At 45.8% G+C, this 22,304-nt stretch overlaps 1 protein-coding gene across 4 annotated transcripts in view; it reads left to right on the top strand.

The window, feature by feature from the left end:
• The window catches only part of FXYD6 (FXYD domain containing ion transport regulator 6), a 40,373-nt gene extending 18,541 nt beyond the window's left edge, over positions 1 to 21,832 (top strand). For 2 of the 4 annotated variants that reach the window (XM_054438084.2, XM_054438083.2), the window contains exons 2-8: positions 16,014 to 16,076; positions 16,765 to 16,803; positions 16,928 to 17,002; positions 17,608 to 17,644; positions 18,421 to 18,470; positions 18,972 to 19,021; positions 20,531 to 21,832. In XM_054438084.2, the coding sequence (XP_054294059.1) occupies positions 16,019 to 16,076; positions 16,765 to 16,803; positions 16,928 to 17,002; positions 17,608 to 17,644; positions 18,421 to 18,470; positions 18,972 to 19,000 (288 nt within the window). In that variant the 5' untranslated portion in view covers positions 16,014 to 16,018 and the 3' untranslated portion in view covers positions 19,001 to 19,021; positions 20,531 to 21,832. The remainder of the gene's footprint in view (positions 1 to 16,013; positions 16,077 to 16,764; positions 16,804 to 16,927; positions 17,003 to 17,607; positions 17,645 to 18,420; positions 18,471 to 18,971; positions 19,022 to 20,530) is intronic. The other 2 variants (XM_054438087.2, XM_054438086.2) reach the window with 1 other exon arrangement.
• Positions 21,833 to 22,304: the final 472 nt, after the last annotated feature.

Below are 22,304 nucleotides of genomic sequence, written 5' to 3'. Positions count from 1 at the left end.
GCACTCCAGCCTGGTGACAGAGCGAGACCGTCTCAAAAAAAAAAAAAAAAAAGAAAGAAAGAAAAAAGAAAATGAAGCAGAATGGACTCTCCGTTTTACAAAAACAGAGGATGAACCTGGGCCATGGCTCTGGGTCCCTGAGGCTTGGGAACTTTGACAGGAGAGTGTTTAGGGCACAAAGTTGGGGCTGTGAGGCTGAGTGTGGTCCTTACCCCTGTTTCCAAGCTGGTGGTCACATGGGACCCAAGGTGAGAGGAGAAAGCAGCCCTGACATGGAGAGGGAGTGAGTGGTGCTGGGCTCAGCCAGGAGGGAACCTGGGAAAGCCCCCCTGGAGCTCTGCTAGACATACATCCCCCAAATGGATGATGACTGTCCTTTTGTCCTTCATTTTCCTTTTAATCCTGCAAGAGAACTTCAGCCAAAGCATCTGAGACAGGAAGCAGAAAAAGGAGGGACAGTTTGGAGAGCAGCTGTGTGTGAGTGGGGAGGTACTTTGGTTGGATGCCAAGGGCACCAGGATGCCCCAGCATGGATGGGAAGCAGGGAGACGCTGGAGTGGGGCTGGGGTGGGGTGCCAAGGACGATCAAGGAGAAGAACATCCAGCCTCTCTAGTACTGAGGCCTCTCTGGGATTCTTTATCTTTTGTCTGAAAGCATTATGAGGCTTAAATTCCCATAAAAATAAAGCACATTCCAAAGCCAAGGCCAGGGTTTGGGCATTCTCTGCTGGTTTATACTGACCACTCCCCCAGGTCCCGTTCATGAGCATGGAGAATAGAGAACTGATGGTAAGGCTGATAGTGTGCAGGCATGGCCCTTTCATGGAAACAGAGGGCTAAGGAGGCCTTAAAAAGCCTTCGGGGCCAGTCCTTTGTCTCCAAGAGGTCTTGCTTAGCACAAATAGATCAGACCACTCTCCCCCCTATTTTCCTCCCAGACAGTAAGACTTGCTAAGGTCTTAGAAATATAAATATTCCACCTGGGCCGGGTGTGGTGGCTGACGCCTGTAATTCCAGCACTTTGGGAGGCTGAGGTGGGCGGCTCACGGGGTCAAGAGATCGAGACCATCTTGGCCAACATGGTGAAACTCCGTCTCTACTAAAAATACAAAAATTAGCTGGGCATGGTGACGCGTGCCTGTAATTCCAGCTACTCGGGAGGCTGAGACAGGAGAATCGCTTGAACCGGGGAACAGAAGTTGCAGTGAGCCAAGATTGCACCACTGCACTCCAGCCTGGGCTACAGAGCGAGACTCTGTCTCAAAAAAAAAAAAAAAAAAAAAAAGTCCACTTCTTTCCCAGTACATCTGACCAGTTTGTCTGTGACCTCCCTGTTTTCATTCTTAGTCTAACCTTACACAACGCAGATCCATGCTGCAGCAATAGCCACCTGCACTAAACTCACCACATCACCAGGGGATCATGGAAAGACCTGTTCTCATCATGTGTTTACTCCCCTGTGTGAGAGAGGGAACAGTTGGGCCCTATGCCTCCAGAAGACCTGTTCTAGACATGATTCCATCCCTCGCCTTCCCTGAAGCCAGCACTGTCACCTCCCATCTCCAATCCAAGGAGGCTGTCAGTGGCTTCCCTCCTGCCCTCTAATGTCCCTGGCCACCCCATTCCTGCAGGGCCTTGCCCTCTTCCCTGGCTCCGGCCAGGCTGCCCCACTTCCCTTTGGCATTGCTCAGCCTTCCTTTCCTCTGTTCCTCCTGGCCACCGCTCTGCCAGCCCTGTTCTGCCCACCTCCCAATCCCAGCACATCAAAACAGCAGTCAAGAGTGGGAAGTGTATGTTCTGAGCCCTGCCCTGCCCCTGAATAACTGGATGAATCAGGTACCTCGTCTCTCTTTGGGCCCCAATTTTCACAAATAAAAAGCAGGAGCCCAATCACTGTAACCGACTGTGATGAATTCTGTGATGCTAACTCCATCTGGTAGACCTCACATCTTGGTTATGCTCAATATAAACACAGTCGAATCTTTTTTTAATAGACTTCTTGGTTGCAAAGATCTAGATACGTCATAGGCTAAATCATATCCCTTTGCATATAATAATAGTCTAGGGTAACCATTTAGACTAAACTGTGGGGCCCAGGCATTCTGCGACCCCATAAAAGGCCCCATTCCGGGACGTTCTGTTTGAAGTGAGACCTCATCTTTCTCTGGGGCATCCTGCTAAGACCCAGGCCCGGTGACCCCTCGGGGCTTGTCATCCGTGGGCTGAGCCTGCAGGAGGGCAAGCAGGTGGGATGCCAGGGGAGGCGAGTGAAGCTTCGGGAGCAGGGGGAGGGAGGGATGAGGGTGAGATAATGAAGTTTCACCGTAATTTGGAGCCTTTGCATTTTCAAGGGAGGTTGTTTCTGAGTTATTTTCACAATGGAACTGGGTATTCTGATCTACCTCACTGCTGCGTGGAATCAAAAATAATAGAGCATGTTGCTATATCATCAACTAGTGGCTTCTCTTTCTGAGCAGTTTTTACCCAGCAATTAAGTGAAATTATGTGACTCAGTATGGGAAGATAATTGCCGGAGAAACTCTTCTGATTGCTTTCTCCCGCACATGCAGCCAGCAACCAAGCAGGAGGATCAGAGAGGAAAATTAACATGGAAGTGCTGCTTCCACTCAAAACCTCAGCTGCTTGCCAATGTGGAGATAAACGAGAGCACAGAAAGGAGAGGAAAAATGAGCGGAAACAGAATTCGTTCTCATAATACACTCTAGAGGAGGCAGCAACGTGTGATTGGTTCCATTCTCCAGATGGGGAGAGTGGTCCAAATGGTCTAGAGGGGAAGAGTTGGGGAGCAAGACAGTGAAGCAGCCAGGGAGTCCCCCACTCCAGCAGTGATGATTTCTCAGGCCCCCTGTGCTGGCGAGCCAGGTCCTTAGGCCCCCAGGCAAAGGTCCAGGGCCCAGTGCACATGTGGCGGTGCATGCCCTGTTCCTGTGCCCTTTCCACTCACTTCAGCCTTGGATCTCCTTCCCCCAGTGACTCCTCCTTCCTGTCTTCCATCTACTCCTTAGACTCTCTCGCCCGGAACTGAGATTTATCACCACCCAGCCTCTTGCCCTCCCCACCCCAGCCAGCCTCCAGCAGCCCAGCTTTCTCCCTGGAAGGAGGGAGAAAGGAATGTGTGGTCATTGGGAGGGTGGGAGGTGCAGAGGGGGGGTATATGAGATGGAAGGGAAGCCAAGCTGGGTACAGCAGTGAGACAAAGGCAGTCTGTGGCCCTTGAAAGGTTCTGTGTATGTACTTGGCCACTCAACTCAGGGGCAGCGCCAACAGTACCACCGATGAGATTTTTTAAAATGGGTTTAGGCCCCCCTCCTCTCCCCTCCCGCCACACCGAGGGGGCCCATGCTGAGGTGTGGTTGATGTAGCCCAGGCTGGGACAGCAGCTTGCAGGAGTAGAGAATTGGTCACTTTTCAAATTTGTGACAGTATTTCTTTTCACACCGTAACTTGATCAGAAATGTTTTCTTTAGAATACAAAGGCAGGTCTTAACTCTTTAGCTTGGCACTCAAGAGCCTCTGCAATCTGATTCCAACCATCTTATCTGAGTTCTCACCACCCACCCCGTCATGCTTGAGTCCAACTGGGTTGTTCACTGTTTTGGAAGGTATCTTACACTAGAAATGGCAGCTATTTGGTAGGTTGCTGTCACAGCTCCCTCCTAGGCTAAGCAGACATTACTGGTGGATGAAGGCCATCTCCTGTTGGACCTCATTTGGGGAAGCCACTTTGGACAGTTACTACTGAATGAAATGCCTTAAGGCTCAACTTGAACTGATCTTGAACTTGAACTGAATCCCATTTGTTACTCCTGCTTTCTGTTTCCCCTCTCACTGCTTTTGCTCATGCTGTCTTCTTTACCGGAATGCCTTTCCTCTACTCTCTCCCTCCCCCTGTCTATCAAAATCCAACCCTGCTCTTAAGGTTCGGCTGGAATGTCAGCTCCTCCATGGAAACTTCCCTAGCTCCCTGTTGAGCTCTGTGCTCCCCTTCTCTCTGTCTTTCTGGACTATTGTTGCATGGCGTCTGTACCTCTTGGGAAGTTCTCTTCATATTTGCTGATGGATCAGAGCCCTTTGCCGCCAAATCCTACCTCTCCTTGGTAGCTGAGGCTGTATCTTGTTCACCTACTTATCCTTTGCAGAACCCAGAATAGTATGGCCCTTTCTAGGAGTTCAGTGTTTGCTTGTGTAATGGATTTGAACCTGAGCATCAGTGGAGGTGACTGTTGGGGTTTGAAGGGAAGGCACAGCAGCCACCTGAACATTGTCCCTGGTGGCCCAGAGCCATTGACATGTGCTTTCCCTATTCCCAGGGGCAAGAGGAGCCCTATCGCCAACACTGCAATCCCTCTTCCGGCTAGAGCTGGTCAAGAGGCCACTGTGGGAAGCCTGGTTCGTTTGTCCTTCCCTCTCTCACCTCACATCCAATATTCACACCAAGGCCCCTAAGATTTGAAGGCCTTAATGTGTTGTTTCATCTTCCTTCCACATCTGGACTCCAGTCTCCCTCCTTACTGGCTAAGCAAGGAGCAGGTGTAATTTGGAGATGGGACTTGGACTAGGAAGCAGCAGTAAACTGGAGAAAGAAAGAGAGAAGGAGAGAGGGAGGGAGGGAGGTGTTTTACAGATAGCAGATTCTCAAAACTTACCTTATTTCATACTTTGATTGAAGACATTTTAGGACTGTATGACTGCCTGAATCATAAGGGGACTTTCCACTATAAAATAATTAATCCCAGGTTTATTATTACACAGCTTGGTTTAAAGAAGGAATGAAAATCATCCAATCTTAAGTCACCATTCCTCTCCCCACACCAAACACTACCAAAAAGGTAAAACAAAACAAAAACCCCATGAGATAACTGGGCCAGGCATGGTGGCTCATGCCTGAAATCCCAACACATAAGGAGGCCAAGCCTGAAGGATCACTTGAGGTCAGGAATTTGAGACCCAGCCTGGCCAACATGGTGAAACCCTGTCTCTACTAAAAATACAAAAATTAGCTGGGCATGGTGGTGCATGCTTGTAGTTCCAGCTACTAGGGAGGCTGAGGCAGGAAGATCACTCAGGAGGTGGAGGTTGCAATGAGCCGGGATTGTGCCACTATACTCCAGCCTGAGTGACACAGTGAGACTCTATCTCAAATAAAACAAAACAAAACAAAAACTAGCACTGGAGTATGTGAAGCTTAGCCAGAACTTAAGCCATAGTTACTCTTAGAATGAACCCTCATTGACATTACTGCATTCTGTAGGCTAATCAGCATTGAGCCCAGTAAGGTTGGGAAGTCAAAACTGAGACTACCTGCATGAAGCCAAGAACCCTTGAGAGGCGCTAAAGTGATCTCAGGTTGGTATCTGCTGTCCCCAGCCTCCATGAAAAAGCAAAGCAAATGCTCTCTGAAAGAAAGTGTCCCATTTTAGGACTGCCAATTTCCCACAGATTAAAATCTAGCAGATATGAGCTCACAATCGAATATATTACCAAACACAGGAAAAAACAAGTCATTGTGATTGAGAGGCACAGAAACAAAAAGTAGATTTTGACCCCCAAGGATTTAAGAGTTTGGAATTATCAGATACAGAATGTAAAATAACTGTGAGAAATGTTGAAAGAATAAGAGATGAGAACACAAAATGAGTGAACAACAAAGACTAACACAAATGACCAGGCAATTTCAAAAAGAACCAGATAGAACCTTTAGAAATTAATAATATGACCATTGAAACACAAAAGTAAATGAGTGGGTTAAGCAGCAAATAAATACAGTTAAAAAGGAAGTCAGAAAATGGAAAACAAATATGAAATAATTACCTGGAATGTAGCACAGAGAAACAAGGAAGTGGAAAATATGAAAGAGCAGTTAAGTGATATGGAGAATAGAATGAGGATGTCTAATCCTGCTTCTAGTCACAGCCTCAGAAAGAGAAAATGGGGAGAATGGAGGAGAGGCCATATTTGAAGAGAGAAGAGTTTTTCATAACGATGAAAAGGATGAACCTATAGGTAAAGGACTTTCAAGTCTGATGAAACTCACAACAATCAGTTCTATGTTGTGTTTCAGACTTGTGGTGAAACCCACAACAGCAAACACAAAAAGAAGAAAATAAAAGGAGGCAGAGAAGAAAGATAGGACATCTATAAAGGAATGATGATATAAGCAGCAGACTTCTCAACAGCAATCATGGAAGCCAGATAGCAGTGGAATAACATCTTAAAAGTGCAGAGCAAAAATAATTATCAGCCTAGAATTGTGTACATAGCCAAACTACCTTTCCAGGATAGGATTGTAATAGTTTTCTATTGCTGCATAACAAATGATCACAGACCCAGCAGCTTAAAGCAACACACGTTTATTATGTCATGGTTTCTTTAGGTCAGGTCTGGCACAGCTTAGCTGAATTTTCTGCTTCAGCATCACACTGAGCTACAGTCTAGGTGCTGGCTAAGGCTGTGGTCTGATAAGAGAATTGACTGGGGAAAGATCTGCCTCCAGACTCCCTCAGGTTGCTGGCGGTATTCATCTCCTTGTGGCAGAAGAACTGAGGTTCCCATCTTCTTGCTGGCTTCTGGCCAGGGGCAGCTGTCAGCTGCTAGAGGCTTCCCACAATTCCTTATCCTGTGCTTCTCTCCGTAGCCTGTCTCATGACATAGCAGCTTGCTTTTTCAAGCCAGCAAGGGAGAAAATTCTCGAGCTCCATCCTGCAAGATTGAGTCTTATATGACATAACACCATCATCTGAGAGCTGTCCTTTTGCCACTTTTGCCACATTCTGTTGGTTAAAAGTATGTTGCAGCTCCTGCCAGTATTCAAAGGAAAGTGATTACTCAAAGCATGGAACACTAGAAGGCTGGAATGACTGGGGATCGCCGTAGGGTCTCTTGCCACAAAGGTGAAATGAAAACATTTCCAAATAAACAGAAACAGAGTTTCTAACGAACAGATCTTCATTAAAGAAAATTTTGAAAGATGTTCTTTAGGAATAAAGAAAATGGCTTGAAGGATGACTAACGTTCAAAAACAATGGTGAACAAATCAGTACATATGTTGTAAATTCATTATCTATTGCTGCATAGCAAATTACTTCCAAACTCAGCAGCCTAAAACAGCAAACGTTTGATATTTCACACAGTTTCTGAGGGTTTGGAATCAGGGAGAATCTTCGGTGGGTGGTTCTGGCTCAAGGTCTTTCATGAAGCTGGAAGATCTGTTTCCAAGCTCACTTATGTGGTTCATGGCAGGCTGTATTTCTTAGCAGGCTTTTGGAGTGAGGCCCCCACATGGGCCTCTCCACAGGGGTGCCTGAATATCCTTAAGACATAGCAGCTAGCTTGACTCAGTACAAGCAGTCCGAGAGAGAGAGAGAGAGAGAGAGAGAGAGAGAGAGAGAGAGAGAGAGAGAGAGAGCAAGAGGCTGTGTTGCTTTTTATAACCTCGTATTGAAAGTGACATACCATTACTTCTGCCATATTTTACTGGTCATACAGACCAACCCTGGTGCAGTGTGGGAGGGGACTGTACAAGGATCTGAATACCAGGAGATACTGGGGGGCTGCCTTGCAGGCTGGCTACTACACACATGAGTGAATCCAAACAAACATAGTTTTCATGAAGTACAAATATTAGTATCTATTTTATAGAATTTTAAAAAGAACTGAAATATTCTCCAATAATAGCGTATGTATCAGGAAGGGGATGATTTGTATTTTTGTATTTTCAAGGAGGGTATTCTGCCTAATAACTATTATAGGTATTAACTCTGAATTTTTTTAGTCTTTTTTACATTGAATACACATGGAAAAATTACAGAGATAACCACTAAAAGATTAAAATAGTTTCTATAATTTCTAGACCAGTAGAGGGAGAAAAAGAATAAGAAAAAAAATAACTAGGCTAGGGGCAGTGGCTTATGCCTGTAACCCCAGCACTTTGGGAGGCCAAGGCGGGCAGATCACTTGAGCCCAGGAGTTCAAGACCAGCCTACGTAACATAGTGAGACCGCCCCCCAAAAAAATAAAAATAAAAATAACTAATCCAGAAAAAAGAAAGGGCAAGGAAAGAAAAAGAAACAAGCACATTCCTGTAGGGAAAAAACAGATGGCAGAAAGCAGACCAACTATATCAATAGTCACAATAAGTAAATTAAATGGAGTAAACTTGACAATTAATACAGAAAGCCTGAAAATACAGAATTTTTCAAAAATCCAGCTCTTTGCTGTTTATAAGATGCACACATAACACATAAGGACACAGAAAGGTAGAGAGTAACATAGAATTTAAGACAGGGAGGATCACTACGTAATTCTAAAAGACCCAACTCACAGGACAATAACAGTTTTAAACTATCTGTTAGAATATTCTAAGAGACATGTTATCGGCCAGCTTCAGGTCTGTTCTGCCCACGCTCAGTAAATCTCAGTAAATCAATCACTGTGACACAGATTTTGCAAAAGAGAAAAGATTTATTCAGAAGACCACCAAGCAAGGAGGCAGGAGAACAGCTCTCAAATCCGCCTCCCCAAAGATAAGGCTTAGGGATATTTACTGTTAAGGGAAGTGGGGTGGTCTGAGGCATAGGGAAAGGTGATTGGCAGTTGGGAAAAATGAAATGGCCGATTCATTCTGAGCAAGCGTAGTCAGGGTTTGTGGCATTCCACAGGACATACGTACAGGAAATGGTGGTGTTACTGTGACCTGAGGGTGGAGTTTTTAGCCCTCTGATGTCAAAAGGCTACCCTTCGGGGCACTTGCACACGCCCAGTTGAAGGGTGGGTGGTCTCATCCTGTTTGAACTGGACAGGAGCTAGCCCAAATTCCTGAAAAACAACTGAAGTAACAATTACCAGGGTAACCTACGAATGTTATCTATAAAGTAACCAGTGAAGGTTAAGTTTCAGCATGCAGTGGCGAGGTCTTCAGCTACCAAGGCCTTCAAGCTATGACAGCCTTCAGCTTCATGGAAAAAGGAAAAAAAAATAAAATAAAATAACAAAAAGCAAGCGACCAAAAACAAGCAGTGCAGGCAGACCTGATCAGATTAACCCCTCGGTTTCAAATATGGGGATACATTTATAAATCCTTCCACTTAGTGGTAGATTTTAAAGTGCTGATCTTGATTTTTGGTAGGATAAACAGTCAAAAAAAAAAAAAGAAATTTAAACACAGTTGATAATCTTAATTTATAGGCATATAGAATTTTCTTCCCAATCATGAAGGAATTCACAATTTTCCAAGCATATATGGAATATAATTCTTTTAATAACCGACCATGTATTAGGTCATAAATCAAGTCTCAATACGTTTCAAGGTCTGAGTTTCTGTATGAAACATGGTTTCATACAGACCATGTATGTTTCCGTATGAAACATGGTTTCATACAGACCATGTTTTCTGACCTTGGTGCACTTAAGTTAGAAGTCAATAACAAAAGCAAATAAAAATCACTGTATATTTGGATATTTAAAACACATACTTCTTAATGCATAGGTAAAGTAAGAAATTGTAATGGAGGTTTAAAGTATACTGAGAACTAAACAACAATCCAACTATGATGGAGTACTTTCACCCCATTATAGAAGCTTTGAAGTGTGGTTTTTGATTATTGTTTAGTTCTTAGTATTATACTTTAAAAGCACTTAGAGGGGACATTACAGTCTTAAATGCTTATATTGGAAAATAAGAAAAGCTAAATATTAATGAACTAGGTATCCAACATAACAAGATAAACATAAAAAAAAAAATAGAAGAAACCCAAAGATTGTATAAGGGCAGAATTAAGAAAATTTTAAAACATACAATAAAAAGGATTAATAAAACCAAGAGTTGGTTTCTTCGAAAAAACTATTAGCATCGTTAAAACTCTGGTGAAACTGACCAAGAAGAAAGGGAGTTGTCACAAGTAACATTAGGAATGAAAAAAACGGGCATAACTTTATGGCAAAACATTTGAAAGCAGAAAAGGGAAAATTCCTTTAAAAATTATAACTCACTAAATTTATTAAAGAAGAAATAGATATCTGGAGAGTGCCATAATCATTGGCACTTAATTGAATGGGCCATTTAAGATATTCCCACAAAGAAAGTCCCAAGCCTGGATGATTTTACAGGTTAGTTCCACCAAACACTCAAAGAACAGATTATTCACATCTTCTGCAAACTCTTCCAGGGAACTAGCAGGAGAGTGGATACTTGTTCTGTGAGGCCAGTACTGCCATCCCCAAACCAGGCAAAGTTAATACAATGAAATAAAAACTGCAGACCAAACTCACTCATGCACATAGAGGCAAAAATCCTTAACAAAATGTCAGTAAGCCAAATCCATCTGTTTATTAAAAAACAAAACAAAACACTGGTTTCACCTCAGAAATGCAGGGATGATTTAACACTTGATAATCCATACATACAATTTACTTCATTGGTAGATTTAAGGACAAAAACCATAGAAATAGAACACTCATTCATAATTAACATAAAACAGAAACATCTTGGAAACCAGGATTAGAGGGGAACTTTCAAAGCATTAGAAAAACTCCATTTAAAATCAGTAGTAAGACTGTGTATGAGTGTGCACGTGTTGTGTGTGTGTGTTTGCTATTGTTTTTATTCTGCATTTCACTGGAATTCCTACCCGGTACACTAAGACAAGAAATACAAATAACCACAATGAGATACCCTCTCACACCAGTTAGAATGGTGATCATTAAAAAGTTAGGGAACAACAGGTGCTGGAGAGGATGTGGAGAAATAGGAACACTTTTACACTGTTGGTGGGACTGTAAACTAGTTCAACCATTGTGGAAGTCAGTGTGGTGATTCCTCAGGGATCTAGAACTAGAAATACCATTTGACCCAGCCATCCCATTACTGGGTATATACCCAAAGGATTATAAGTCATGCTGCTATAAAGACACATGCACACGTATGTTTATTGCGGCACTATTCACAATAGCAAGGACTTGGAACCAACCCAAATGTCCAACAATGATAGATTGGATTAAGAAAATGTGGTACATATACACCATGGAATACTATGCAGCCATAAAAAATGATGAGTTCATGTCCTTTGTAGGGACATGGATGAAGCTGGAAACCATCATTCTCAGCAAACTCTTGCAAGGACAAAAAACCAAACACTGCATGTTCTCACTCATAGATGGGAATTGAACAATGAAAACACATGGACACAGGAAGGGGAACATCACACACTGGGGCCTGTTGTGGGGTGGGGGGAGGGGGGAGGGATAGCATTAGGAGATATACCTAATGTTAAATGACGAGTTAATGGGTGCAGCACACCTACATGGCACATGTATACATATGTAACAAACCTGCACATTGTGCACATGTACCCTAAAACTTAAAGTATAATAAAATAAATAAATAAAATAAAATAAAATAAAAACTATAATTTTCTAAAAAAAAGAAATAGAAATAAACAGTGTGAGAATTAGAAAGAAGGAACAATATCATTTAAAGATGCTATATCTACAGAGAAAACCCAAAGGCATCTCTAGGTAAGCTATTACAAATAATTTGAGAGTTTAACAAGATTATTGGATTTAAGATCAATATGTAAAAATCAGTTGCTTTTCTCTCTACCGGCAAAACTTAGAAAACACATACAAGGTGACATTGAAAGCAGCAATAAAAATGATAAGGCACTTAGGAATGAATCTAACAGAAAGTGTGCAACACCTATATGAAAGCATTTATGGAACTTTATTGAAAAGGACCTAAACAAATCAAAAGATTTATTTATAGACAGGAGACTCAAGATCAGAAATATGTCATTTCTCCCCAGGTTGTTCTATAGATAGGTCCATTGCAGTTCCCATGAAAATCCTAACAGTTTTAGATGAATTTGGAAAGCTAATTCTGAAATTTGAGAGCAAAAAGCCAAGAATAATGAAGACATTCCTGAAGAAAGAGGAGGAGAGGGAATAGGAGAAAAAAAGATGGGAGCTTCTCTTACCATGTGGCAAGATTACTATGAAGCTATCATAATTGAAACACAGTGATTTTAATGCAGTACAGACAAATTGACCAATAGACCCAAAGAGAAAGCCCAGAAACTGATGCATACCAAATAGAAATCAGATACGTGACAAAGGTGGTATAGCCCATCATGAGGAAAAGGGGAGGCAGTCCGCCACTGGAACCAGGTTACGGTACCAGTTATCAGTATGGGAAGAGGTAAAACTAGACTCCTACCTCACACCATACACAAACATCAGTTACGGATGTCAAATAGATTTAAATGTAAAAGACAAAGCTTTAGGGTTTTTAGATGAAAATTTGACCTCAGGGTGAGAAAGGATGTCTTAAGACACAAAAATCACAGCATTCAAGTATGTTAGAATTAAGAAATTCTGTTCAACAGAAGACAACATTTAAAAATGAAAAAATAAGCCACCAGCTGGAAGGAGATATTTGCCATACTTAATGACCAAGGTTTAGTATTCAGAATAAGAAATTAACAACAATAATAATGTCAACTCACTTGAAAAATGGGCAAACGGCATGAAAAACATATCATTGATGAAGAAACAGGAATGACAAATAAACACGGAGAAAAAAGTCCAGCTCTATTACAGTGTAATCACATTAAAGCTATCTTTTACCTCTAGATTGGCAAAAATGAAAATATCTGACAATAGAAAATATCCACAACAGGCTGTAGAGTAATGGGGACAGTGATATGCAGCTGGTGGGATATTATGGAGATGACCACTGTGGAAACAATTTTAAATCATTATGTAGAGTGGACCGTTTGCATACTATACAACCCAATGAATGACTTCAGTCCTAGGCTCATGTCTAGAACATAACTGTTCAAACTGCCGAGTGTGACCCATTAAGGAGCCTGGAAATGTTTTTTGTAAAGAAACAGAATAAAATAGAAAATAAACTATCTCATTCATACTAAGTATTGTTTTGTGACAATTGCTTCTGGTATACATGAATATGTGTTATGCTGGGTTGCAATGTAAAATGTATTTCCTATGGGAGTGGTGATCAAAGAATCTAAAAACTTTCCTCAGAATTCTTGCATGTGTGCTCTGAGCAGTATACACAAATATGTCCACGACTCCATTATTTGTAATAGCATAAAATTGAGGGAAAAAAACAGACATCCATTGGCAGGAGACTAGAGCAATACATGATCATTTACCTGCACAATGGAATATTACACCACACTGAAAATGAATGCACTATAGCTAAATGTAATAAGTCAGTGAACCACAGAAGCATAATGTTGAACAGAAAAAGCAAGTTTCAAAAGACTATAAACATGATATCATAATTATAAAGTTCAAAAAAGCTACACTAAGCAACATAATATTTAGATATATGTATGTGTTAAATATATTTTTAAAACGAACAGCAAGGTGAATATCCATACAGTGGAATATTATTCAGCCATAAAGAGAAATAAAATACGCATACATGCTACAATGTAGATGAACCCTGACAACATTACACTAACTTGAAAGCCAGACACAGAAGTCCATGTATTTTATTATTTCATTTATGTGAAATGTCCAGAATGGGCAAACCCATTGAGACAAAAAGTAGATGAATGGTTTCAGGGTTGAAGGGAAGAGGAGTCGGGGGTGACTGCCGATGGATGCAAGTTTCTTCTTGGGATGATGAAATGTCTAGGAACCCGAGACTGGTGTCGAATGCACAACTTTGTGAATGTTCTAAAAACCACTGAATTGTACAGTTTAAAATGGCAAACTTCCTGATGTGTGAATTGTATATTTTAAATTGTGGAAAGAACACTTACTATGAGATCTACCCTCTTAACATATCTTGAAGTATGCAATTCAATATTCTTAATTATTCTTAATTATGCTGTATGTTATACAGCAGATCTCTAGCACTTACTCATTTTGCATAACTGAGATTTTATATCTGTTGATTGGCAGCTTTTTAAAAGAAGAGCAAGGGAATGATTACAAATACATATTTTCAGCCAGGCGTGGTGGCTCACGCCTGTTAATTCCAGTGCTTTGGGAAGCCGAGGCGGGTGGATCACCTGAGGTCAGAAGTTTGAGCCTGACCAACATGGTGAAACCCTGTCTCTACTAAAAATGCAAAAAATTAGCTGGGTGTGGTGGTGCATGCCTGTAATCCCAACTCCTTGGGAGGCAGAGGCAGGAGAATCGTTTGAACCCGGGAGGTGGAAGTTGCAGTGAGCCGAGATCGCACCATCGCATTCTAGCCTGGACGACAGAGGGAGACTCAGTCTCTAAATAAATAAAGAAATAAATAAATAAATAAATATAAAAATATATATTTTTGGGATACTGGCCACCTCTGGGAGAGAGGCAGGGGGATGAGGTGGAGGGAAATAGAGGTCACTGCAGCAGTCTTTGTAAAGCTCCATTTCCTAAGCTGCTGGTTTATGGGTGTTTCTATTATTGCTATGCCTCATTATATGTGTATGTTACATATATTTTTATACATACAAGATACAGTGTAGCATTCAAAGGAAATACAAGTGTGAAATGAGACAGCATTAAAAGCAAATTACCACCTTTTGATAAAGGCTTTTTGAATCAAGGTTTGGTCCTTGACGTGGCTGTGGATGCAGTCGTTCTGACCCCTGGTGGTTGAGAGGTGAAGTGCAGTGGCGGCTGCTTGCTCAAGGCCGGAGGAAGGTAGTGACCGTGCTGGGGGCAATCAGGGTCTTGGACTGGACGGATGTCCAGGGGTTCAGGCCACTGCCGGTTTCACCCCACATGGAAAACAGCACCCAGCCTTGGGCTTTCCTGGTTCAGGAAAAGCCTCTCTGTCTCCTCTCTGGCTCTTAACCATGCTCCTTTAAGCCCAGGAGTGAGATGTGTGTCCCGCCATTGAAATCTATCCCTGGGTGCCACCTCTTGGCCCTGCCTCCTGCTTCCACCAGGATAGCCCACCTGGGGCCATCCACCCAGAGACCAGGACTGATCAGCTCTGGAGCAGAGACCTCCGCATCCTCTGGGGAAGCAGAGGCTGCCGTGCGAGGCTCATGGAACCAGCCTTCAAACTCCTTTTGTTGAATCAAACCACCTTTCTGGAGGATTCTGAACCAAAGCCTGTGGGAAGAGCTGACTTGGGGACTTTTGAGGTGGGATGTGAGGGGTACCTGAAGGAGGGCTGTCAGTGCTTCAGGGCCCAGGAAACCACAAGTCTCCTCCCCACCCAGCTGGCTAGACTAGAGGGACATTGGTTTACTGGCCCCATTTAATCTGATATTAAGAGACATTTCTGACGGGGTATTGGCTGTCAGAATGAACTAGTGATGGCCACAGAAGGGTGGCCTGGAGAGAAGGACACAGATGAGATCACCAAAGTCATGTCCCAGAGGCAGCGTGGTGGAGGAGTTACTATGCTGGGTTAGGATCTAGGCCCTGCTACTCACTCTGGTGCATGTCAGCCTCGTTAAGCTTCAGGTTCTCGGCCTGCGTTAGTTGTAGTGCTTGCTAATTGTACTAACTCAATTGTACCAATTGAATTAATACATGCAGTGTATTCTCTAAAAGTCCAAGAAATGTCAACTGTTGGTGGCTCACGCCTGTAATCCCAGCCCTTTGGGAGGCTGAGGCAAGTGGACCACTTGAGGTCAAGAGTTCAAGACCAGCCTGGCCAACATGATGAAACCCCATCTGCAAAAAATACAAAAAATTAGCCAGGTGTGATGGCACATGCCTCTAATGCCGCTACGCAGGAGGCTGAGGCAAGAGAATCGCTTGAACCCGGGAGGCGGAGGTTGCAGTGAGCCCCGAGATCATGCCACTGCACTCTAGCCTGTGCAAGATAGCGAGACTCTGTCTCAAAAAAAAGAAAAAAGTCAACTGCTTGTGCTTAGGTTGTTTGAACCCTCACCAAGTCATGAGTGCAGAGTAAAGCTGGGGATTTGGCTTGGCCCCTGGTCAGGCTGATGCTTGGAGCTGACGGATGGAGGCTTCTTAGCCAGAGAATCATTTTTTTCTCCCTCTGTCCCCAGACGCCATGGAGTTGGTGCTGGTCTTCCTCTGCAGCCTGCTGGCCCCCACGGTCCTGGCCAGTGGTAAGTACCCCTCTGGGACCTGGCTGTGACAAGATGACAACCCTGTCCAGCCCTCTCTGCTGGAAGGTTCTGGGCCCCTTGGGACATTAGGGCTGGGGGACTCTCAGGTTCTTCATGTCTAGTCAGGGGGCTCTCCCTTCAGTCAGCAGAGAAAGTCGTGGAGGTGGCAGCTATTTATTCACAGACCTCAACACAGCCTGCCCACTCGCCCCATAAGAGTCCAGAAGGGCGTGGTTTTTAAGCCCCGCAAGCTCACTGGGCCTCTGTGGACTTGTGGCTTGAACCCTGGGAGTCAGACCTGCACGTCAGTCTCTAGACCATATTAGCCAGTGCTGGCCTCATGCAAGTCATATGTCCTTCCTTGGTCTCGGTTTCTCCGTATGTCACAAGAGGAAAACTGATCCTGCCTTCTGAGGATGATGTAAGAATAAAAAGGGGCAATGAATGTGGGTGTTGCATGACTCAGAGCCTCACTAAGGCCCGATGCCTTCACTGACTTTGGCCCTCAGGGTTCCCCTAACCCCCTAACTGGCAGGCCCGCCCTACCGTGCACCTCTAGGCATCTCTGCTTAATGGGCCCTGCTCCACCGGAATCCCTTTGTGGAGACTGAGGTCTGTGAGGCAAGGTTAGATATTTGGGAACGAGATTATGTAGCTTTCTTTCTCTTGACCAACTTTGTTTTTGCAGCAGCTGAGAAGGAGAAGGAAATGGACCCTTTTCATTATGGTGAGCGATGGCGACCCTGGGTGCAGGGGTCAGGGGGAATGCAGCCCTGTCTGGCAGGAGGGATGTGGGGAACAGACACCCTCTCGTTGGCCCCTTCCTCTCTCACCCTTGGTTCCTTTGGCAGATTACCAGACCCTGAGGATTGGGGGACTGGTGTTCGCTGTGGTCCTCTTCTCGGTTGGGATCCTCCTTATCTTAAGTAAGTTTGTTCTTTTGCTCCCTCTATGAGAGCAATGACTGAGGCTGCTAAGCAGGTGGGGACAGTGTGAGAGCCTGGTTGGTCCCTCTCCTGGAGAGGAAAGGAGGCTGCCTGCCCTCCATGTTATCTTCAGGACCCAGTAGAGTGCTGGACACATAGTAAGTGCTCAGTAAAACAGTGAAGCGGGAACAAAGAAAATGTCATATGACAATGAGCATAGATAGGAACGAGCAGCGTGGCTTCCCAGTGCTGTGTCTATAGGGCATGAATGGGGCAGTCATAGAGGAAGGAGACAGGTGTTGCCCTAGTGTGCGAGGGATGTGCCCCCGAGTTTGTTGTTCCCACATGAGCCTGATATGCACAGATCCCTCTTTACTCACATGATCAAGAGGGCTGTGGGGGTGTAGCCATTCCAGCTATAGAATGTATTTCCTTTGCCCCAGAAGAAGCTACCCCATCTGAGGGCCACTGTGTGCAGCTGTGCAAACTGTGCACTGCCCAGGTCTAGGGGGTGCCATTTACATAGTCCCACAACCTGCACAGACCCTGGGCCCTGCTGTGGCCAAGCCAGGAGCATGACCTTGGATGGTTTCTTTGCTTTTCAGGTCGCAGGTGCAAGTGCAGTTTCAATCAGAAGCCCCGGTAAGGATGCCATGGCAGCGGACATAGGGGGGTGATACTAGGTGGGATAGGAAGGGACCCCTGGTGTGTGACCCCCAAATGGGCATTCTCTTGGATTCTTGTCTCAGAGGCAGAACGTGTGTGTTGGGGCATAGGGCTGGAAGTTTGAGGACTGCCAGGTAGACTCTGGGGCAAAGGAGAGGTCAAAACGTTGAAGGTCAGCCCATCCTGTCTCTTCTGATATATGTGGGAGATGGGGAGTGGACAAGAAAGTACTGGAACATTTTCTGGAGGCCCTTGGGACAGTTGAGCTTGGGAGAAGGGAAGCAGAGGGCTTCCTGGCCTCTCTTGATGCCCAGGTCCTCTCTACAGGACCTGTGACACAGTCCCCACTTGTCACCTGTTCATAAGGCTCTTTGAGTTGAATAGACACTTGGACCTTCTTTCTACTCCCACGTAGAGGTCATACCCCATTAATTTACTACAATAGCCAAGGGTAGCTCGGACCCCAGAAGTCCAAAGCGTGTGGCAGGACACACCCAAGCCCCCATGTGGCCCTAGCCTCCCCTTCCCATGAGGGCTGACATTGAAGGGTGCCTGTAAGTCCCTCTGAGTCTGCCCCTTCAGTCCAGACCTTTCCTTCTGCCCCATGCACCCCACAGCAGTGAGCTCTAGCCCCTCAGGGCACTGGGAGGAGCCTGACCGCAGGCAGCTGTGCCCCAGTGAGGAGCAGAGCGATGCTCTCTGGGTCTGCCCTGGAGATCTCTGATGGGGCTGTGTGTCTCTTTCTCCTGCAGGGCCCCAGGAGATGAGGAAGCCCAGGTGGAGAACCTCATCACCGCCAATGGTAACTGTCCGTGACCACCTGCCCAGGTGGAAAAGAGGGAACAGAGAGACCCCTCTGTAGCTCAGGAAGGGGCTGTTGCCAGGTGCATGGCCTCGCTACAGCCAGCCAGACATGCTCCCGCAGTGCCAGGAGAGTGGGTCTCCAGGGCCTCTGCAGCATTGCCCCCTCACTCCACCAAACAGGCTACTACTAGTGTCACCTGCTATTTACAGAGCATCTGCTTGTGCCAGGCACAGACCCCATGTCATTTGATGTGCACACAGCCCTGTGAGATAGGCATCACTGTCCCCATTTTGTAACTGAGGGACTGAGAGAGGTTACCAGGTTCCTGTAAGCAGCAAGTAGCAGGGCCAGGATTGAACCCAGATCGTTCTGACTCAAAATCCCATGCCTGTCACCTCTTTGCTCCCCCAGAGTCAGGCAGAGACATGGTTGCTGTTGGGGGTGGCCCACAGGGGTGAGGAGTCTATACACTATAATCCATTCTGGTTTTCTTTCCAGCAACAGAGCCCCAGAAAGCAGAGAACTAAAGTGCAGCCATCGGGTGGAAGGTGAGATGCTCACTGCCTGGACTGGCCCCTGTCGCCATCACCATCTGCATCAGGGCCTGGACAGGGGTTCAGGCAGGAAGGATGGGGCTAGCTTTTGTAGTGGGTACAGCTTTTATTATGGGCCCTGCCCTGAGGAGCCTTCAGGAGTCTGAAAGGGACTGTGAGAGAGACCAGGACCAGAAACACCCAAAGTGTCCCACACACATGCATGCCAACACCTGGAAATGGGGCTTCCACACAGCCCACGGGTCAAGTGCATAGGGCGTCATCCCAGGTGCAACATGGGGAGAGTTAGAGTTAGTGAAATGCTCCTAATCTCAAAGTAGCATAAAGATAATGGCTTTCCGTGGTGACTCAGAAAGTACTTTAGGGCCACTTTTTTTTAAAACACCTTATTATGAAACTTCCCAACCCTACCCGAAAATAGAGCAAATAGTATATGAGCCTTCCCTCTCCACATTTAGGGGCACTGATTTTAGTATCTATTTCCATTGTTCATCATAGGGGGCACAGGAGAGTAGTAACTGGCAAATGCTGTACAGTTTTCAGAGTGCAGCCACACACACAGACTCACTCGAGTCTGCCAGAAAAAGAGGATGGGACAGGTGGGGTTTAGCCCATTTTATAGGTGAAACCAAGGTCAGAGGGAATAGCCCCTTGGAGAGTGACAGCCGGACTGTGAACTCAGGCCTTTGTGGCTGTGGTTCAGCGCCACTGCTCCCCTCTGTCCTGTGCGTCTCACTTTATGACATGCCCTGGAATAATTCTAAGGGAAAAGGTTTGTCTTTGGTCAGCTGACTTCTGCCTTTTTTTCCCCACGTACAAATAAGGCATTATAGAAAGGTATATAAGTTTATCTTACGTTGTAAGTTAAAAGAGGTTTCTGGATGATGAAGTGCCCAGTGCACCAGCTTCGACTGTGTGTAACAATATCGTGTGCCTGAGTAGCATTTAAATTCTTTCCTAAGTGCTTTTGCATCCTCATAGCAGCCCGTGATGGGCAGAGCAGGGCTCATTACTCCCGTCTTCTGGATGGGGCTCTCGAAGGCAAGTGATCACCTAAGTGCGAATGGATGAAGATCCCCATCTAGGAGGCAGGTGCCCTTCCTGGTAGCTTGGTGTTCTGTCTATTTCATCACAGACTGAGAATCTGGGAAGGCTCAGAGGAGGCAGCCTGGAAATGAAATGTCTTTTCATTTTTTTCCCAAACTAGTTCTTTCTCAGAAACCTTTTATCCTAAGGCTCAGGACTGTGAGCAACCACTGGGGATTTAACAATTTCCTGGGTTTAACAATTTCCTTTCCGTGTCTGCCAGGCTCCAGCCCACCTGGGAGAGGCTTCCTCTGAGGTTCAACCCTCCCCTGTGTCTTCGTCTCCTTTCTCTGTGTCTCAGACAAGGCTGTCATACCGGGAATTTCAGTGGGCAGGTGCTCAAGGAAGGCAGAGAAGCAGATAAGGATACCAGAGGCGAGCTAAAGTGTTTTTAATTTAAATTTTCCTCCTCCTCAGCCTCTGGAACCTGAAGGCCGCTGTTTGAACCTTTGGATGCAAATGTCGATGCTTAAGAAAACCGGCCACTTCAGCAACAACCCTTTCCCCAGGAGAAGCCAAGAACTTGTGCGTCCCCCACCCTATCCCCTCTAACACCATTCCTCCACCTGATGATGCAACTGACACTTGCCTCCCCACTGCAGCCTGCGGTCCTGCCCACCTCCTGTGATGTGTCTGTGTGTGTGTGTGTGTGTGTGAGTGTGTGTGTTTGCTAACTGTGGTCTTTGTGGCTACTTGTTCGTGGAAGGTATTGTGTTTGTTAGTGAACCGTGGACTCGCTTTCCCAGGCAGGGCCTGAGCCACGTGGCCATCTGCTCCTCCCTGCCCCCGTGGCCCTCCATCACCTTCTGCTCCTAGGAGGCTGCTTGTTGCCCGAGACCAGCCCCCTCCCCTGATTTAGGGATGCGTAGGGTAAGAGCACGGGCAGTGGTCTTCAATCGTCTTGGGACCTGGGAAGGTTTGCAGCACTTTGTCATCATTCTTCATGGACTCCTTTCACTCCTTTAACAAAAACCTTGCTTCCTTATCCCACCTGATCCCAGTCTGAAGGTCTCTTAGCAACTGGAGATACAAAGCAAGGAGCTGGTGAGCCCAGCGTTGACTTCAGGCAGGCTATGCCCTTCCGTGGTTAATTTCTTCCCGGGGGCTTCCACGAGGAGTCCCCATCTGCCCCGCCCCTTCACAGAGCGCCCAGGGATTCCAGGCCCAGGGCTTCTACTCTGCCCCTGGGGAATGTGTCCCCTGCATATCTTCTCAGCAATAACCCCATGGGCTCTGGGACCCTACCCCTTCCAACCTTCCCTGCTTCTGAGACTTCAATCTACAGCCCAGCTCATCCAGATGCAGACTCCAGTCCCTGCAATTGGGTCTCTGGCAGGCAATAGCTGAAGGACTCCTGTTCTGTTGGGGCCAGCACACTGGGATGGATGGAGGGAGAGCAGAGGCCTTTGCTTCTCTGCCCACGTCCCCTTGGATGGGCAGCAGAGGCAACTCCCGCATCCTTTGCTCTGCCTGTCGGTGGTCAGAGCGGTGAGCGAGGTGGGTTGGAGACTCAGCAGGCTCCGTGCAGCCCTTGGGAACAGTGAGAGGTTGAAGGTCATAACGAGAGAGGGAACTCAACCCAGATCCTGCCCCTCCTGTCCTCTGTGTTCCCATGGAAACCAACCAAACCGTGCGCTGTGACCCATTGCTGTTCTCTGTATCGTGATCTATCCTCTCAACGACGACAGAAAAAAGGAATAAAATATCCTTTGTTTCCTAGTGGCTCAGAGGTGCTTTCCTTTCTGTGAAAGAACTTGAGTGTTTGTAGGGTCTGTGGAACTTAAAGGGCTAGAGGGAGTCCGTCCACGGTCAGAGGGAAGAGGAAGGACTGGAGAGCCAGCCAGGCTGGCACAGAGCCCCTTCAGCTGCCGTCACTGTTGCCTCCTCCCCACTTCTCTTCCCTCCCTTTCCTTTTCTTCCTTCACTTTCCTCTCCTCCTGCTCAGCCCTTCGTCCCGCACCTTCCCACCATTTCTATTCCTCCCTCCCTCTCTCCCGCCTTCCCAGGCCACTGGGCTCAAGCCACATCCCGTAGCAGGACCTGTACATTGCACACTGTCTTGGAGCAAAAAAAGGGAGTCACAATGGCCTCTCCAAGTACTCAGTGGCCTGGAGTAAAACATCCTAACATTTCTCTTTGATAAGTTCTGGGGCCACTACCTAAGGACTTGAAAAGGGAGCCAGGGGTGGTG

Source organism: Pongo pygmaeus, chromosome 9, assembly GCF_028885625.2.
Source record: "Pongo pygmaeus isolate AG05252 chromosome 9, NHGRI_mPonPyg2-v2.0_pri, whole genome shotgun sequence".
Lineage (NCBI taxonomy): Eukaryota > Metazoa > Chordata > Mammalia > Primates > Hominidae > Pongo > Pongo pygmaeus.
The sequence above is the reverse complement of the archived record's forward strand: the minus strand, read 5'-3'. Positions and strand labels throughout refer to the sequence as shown.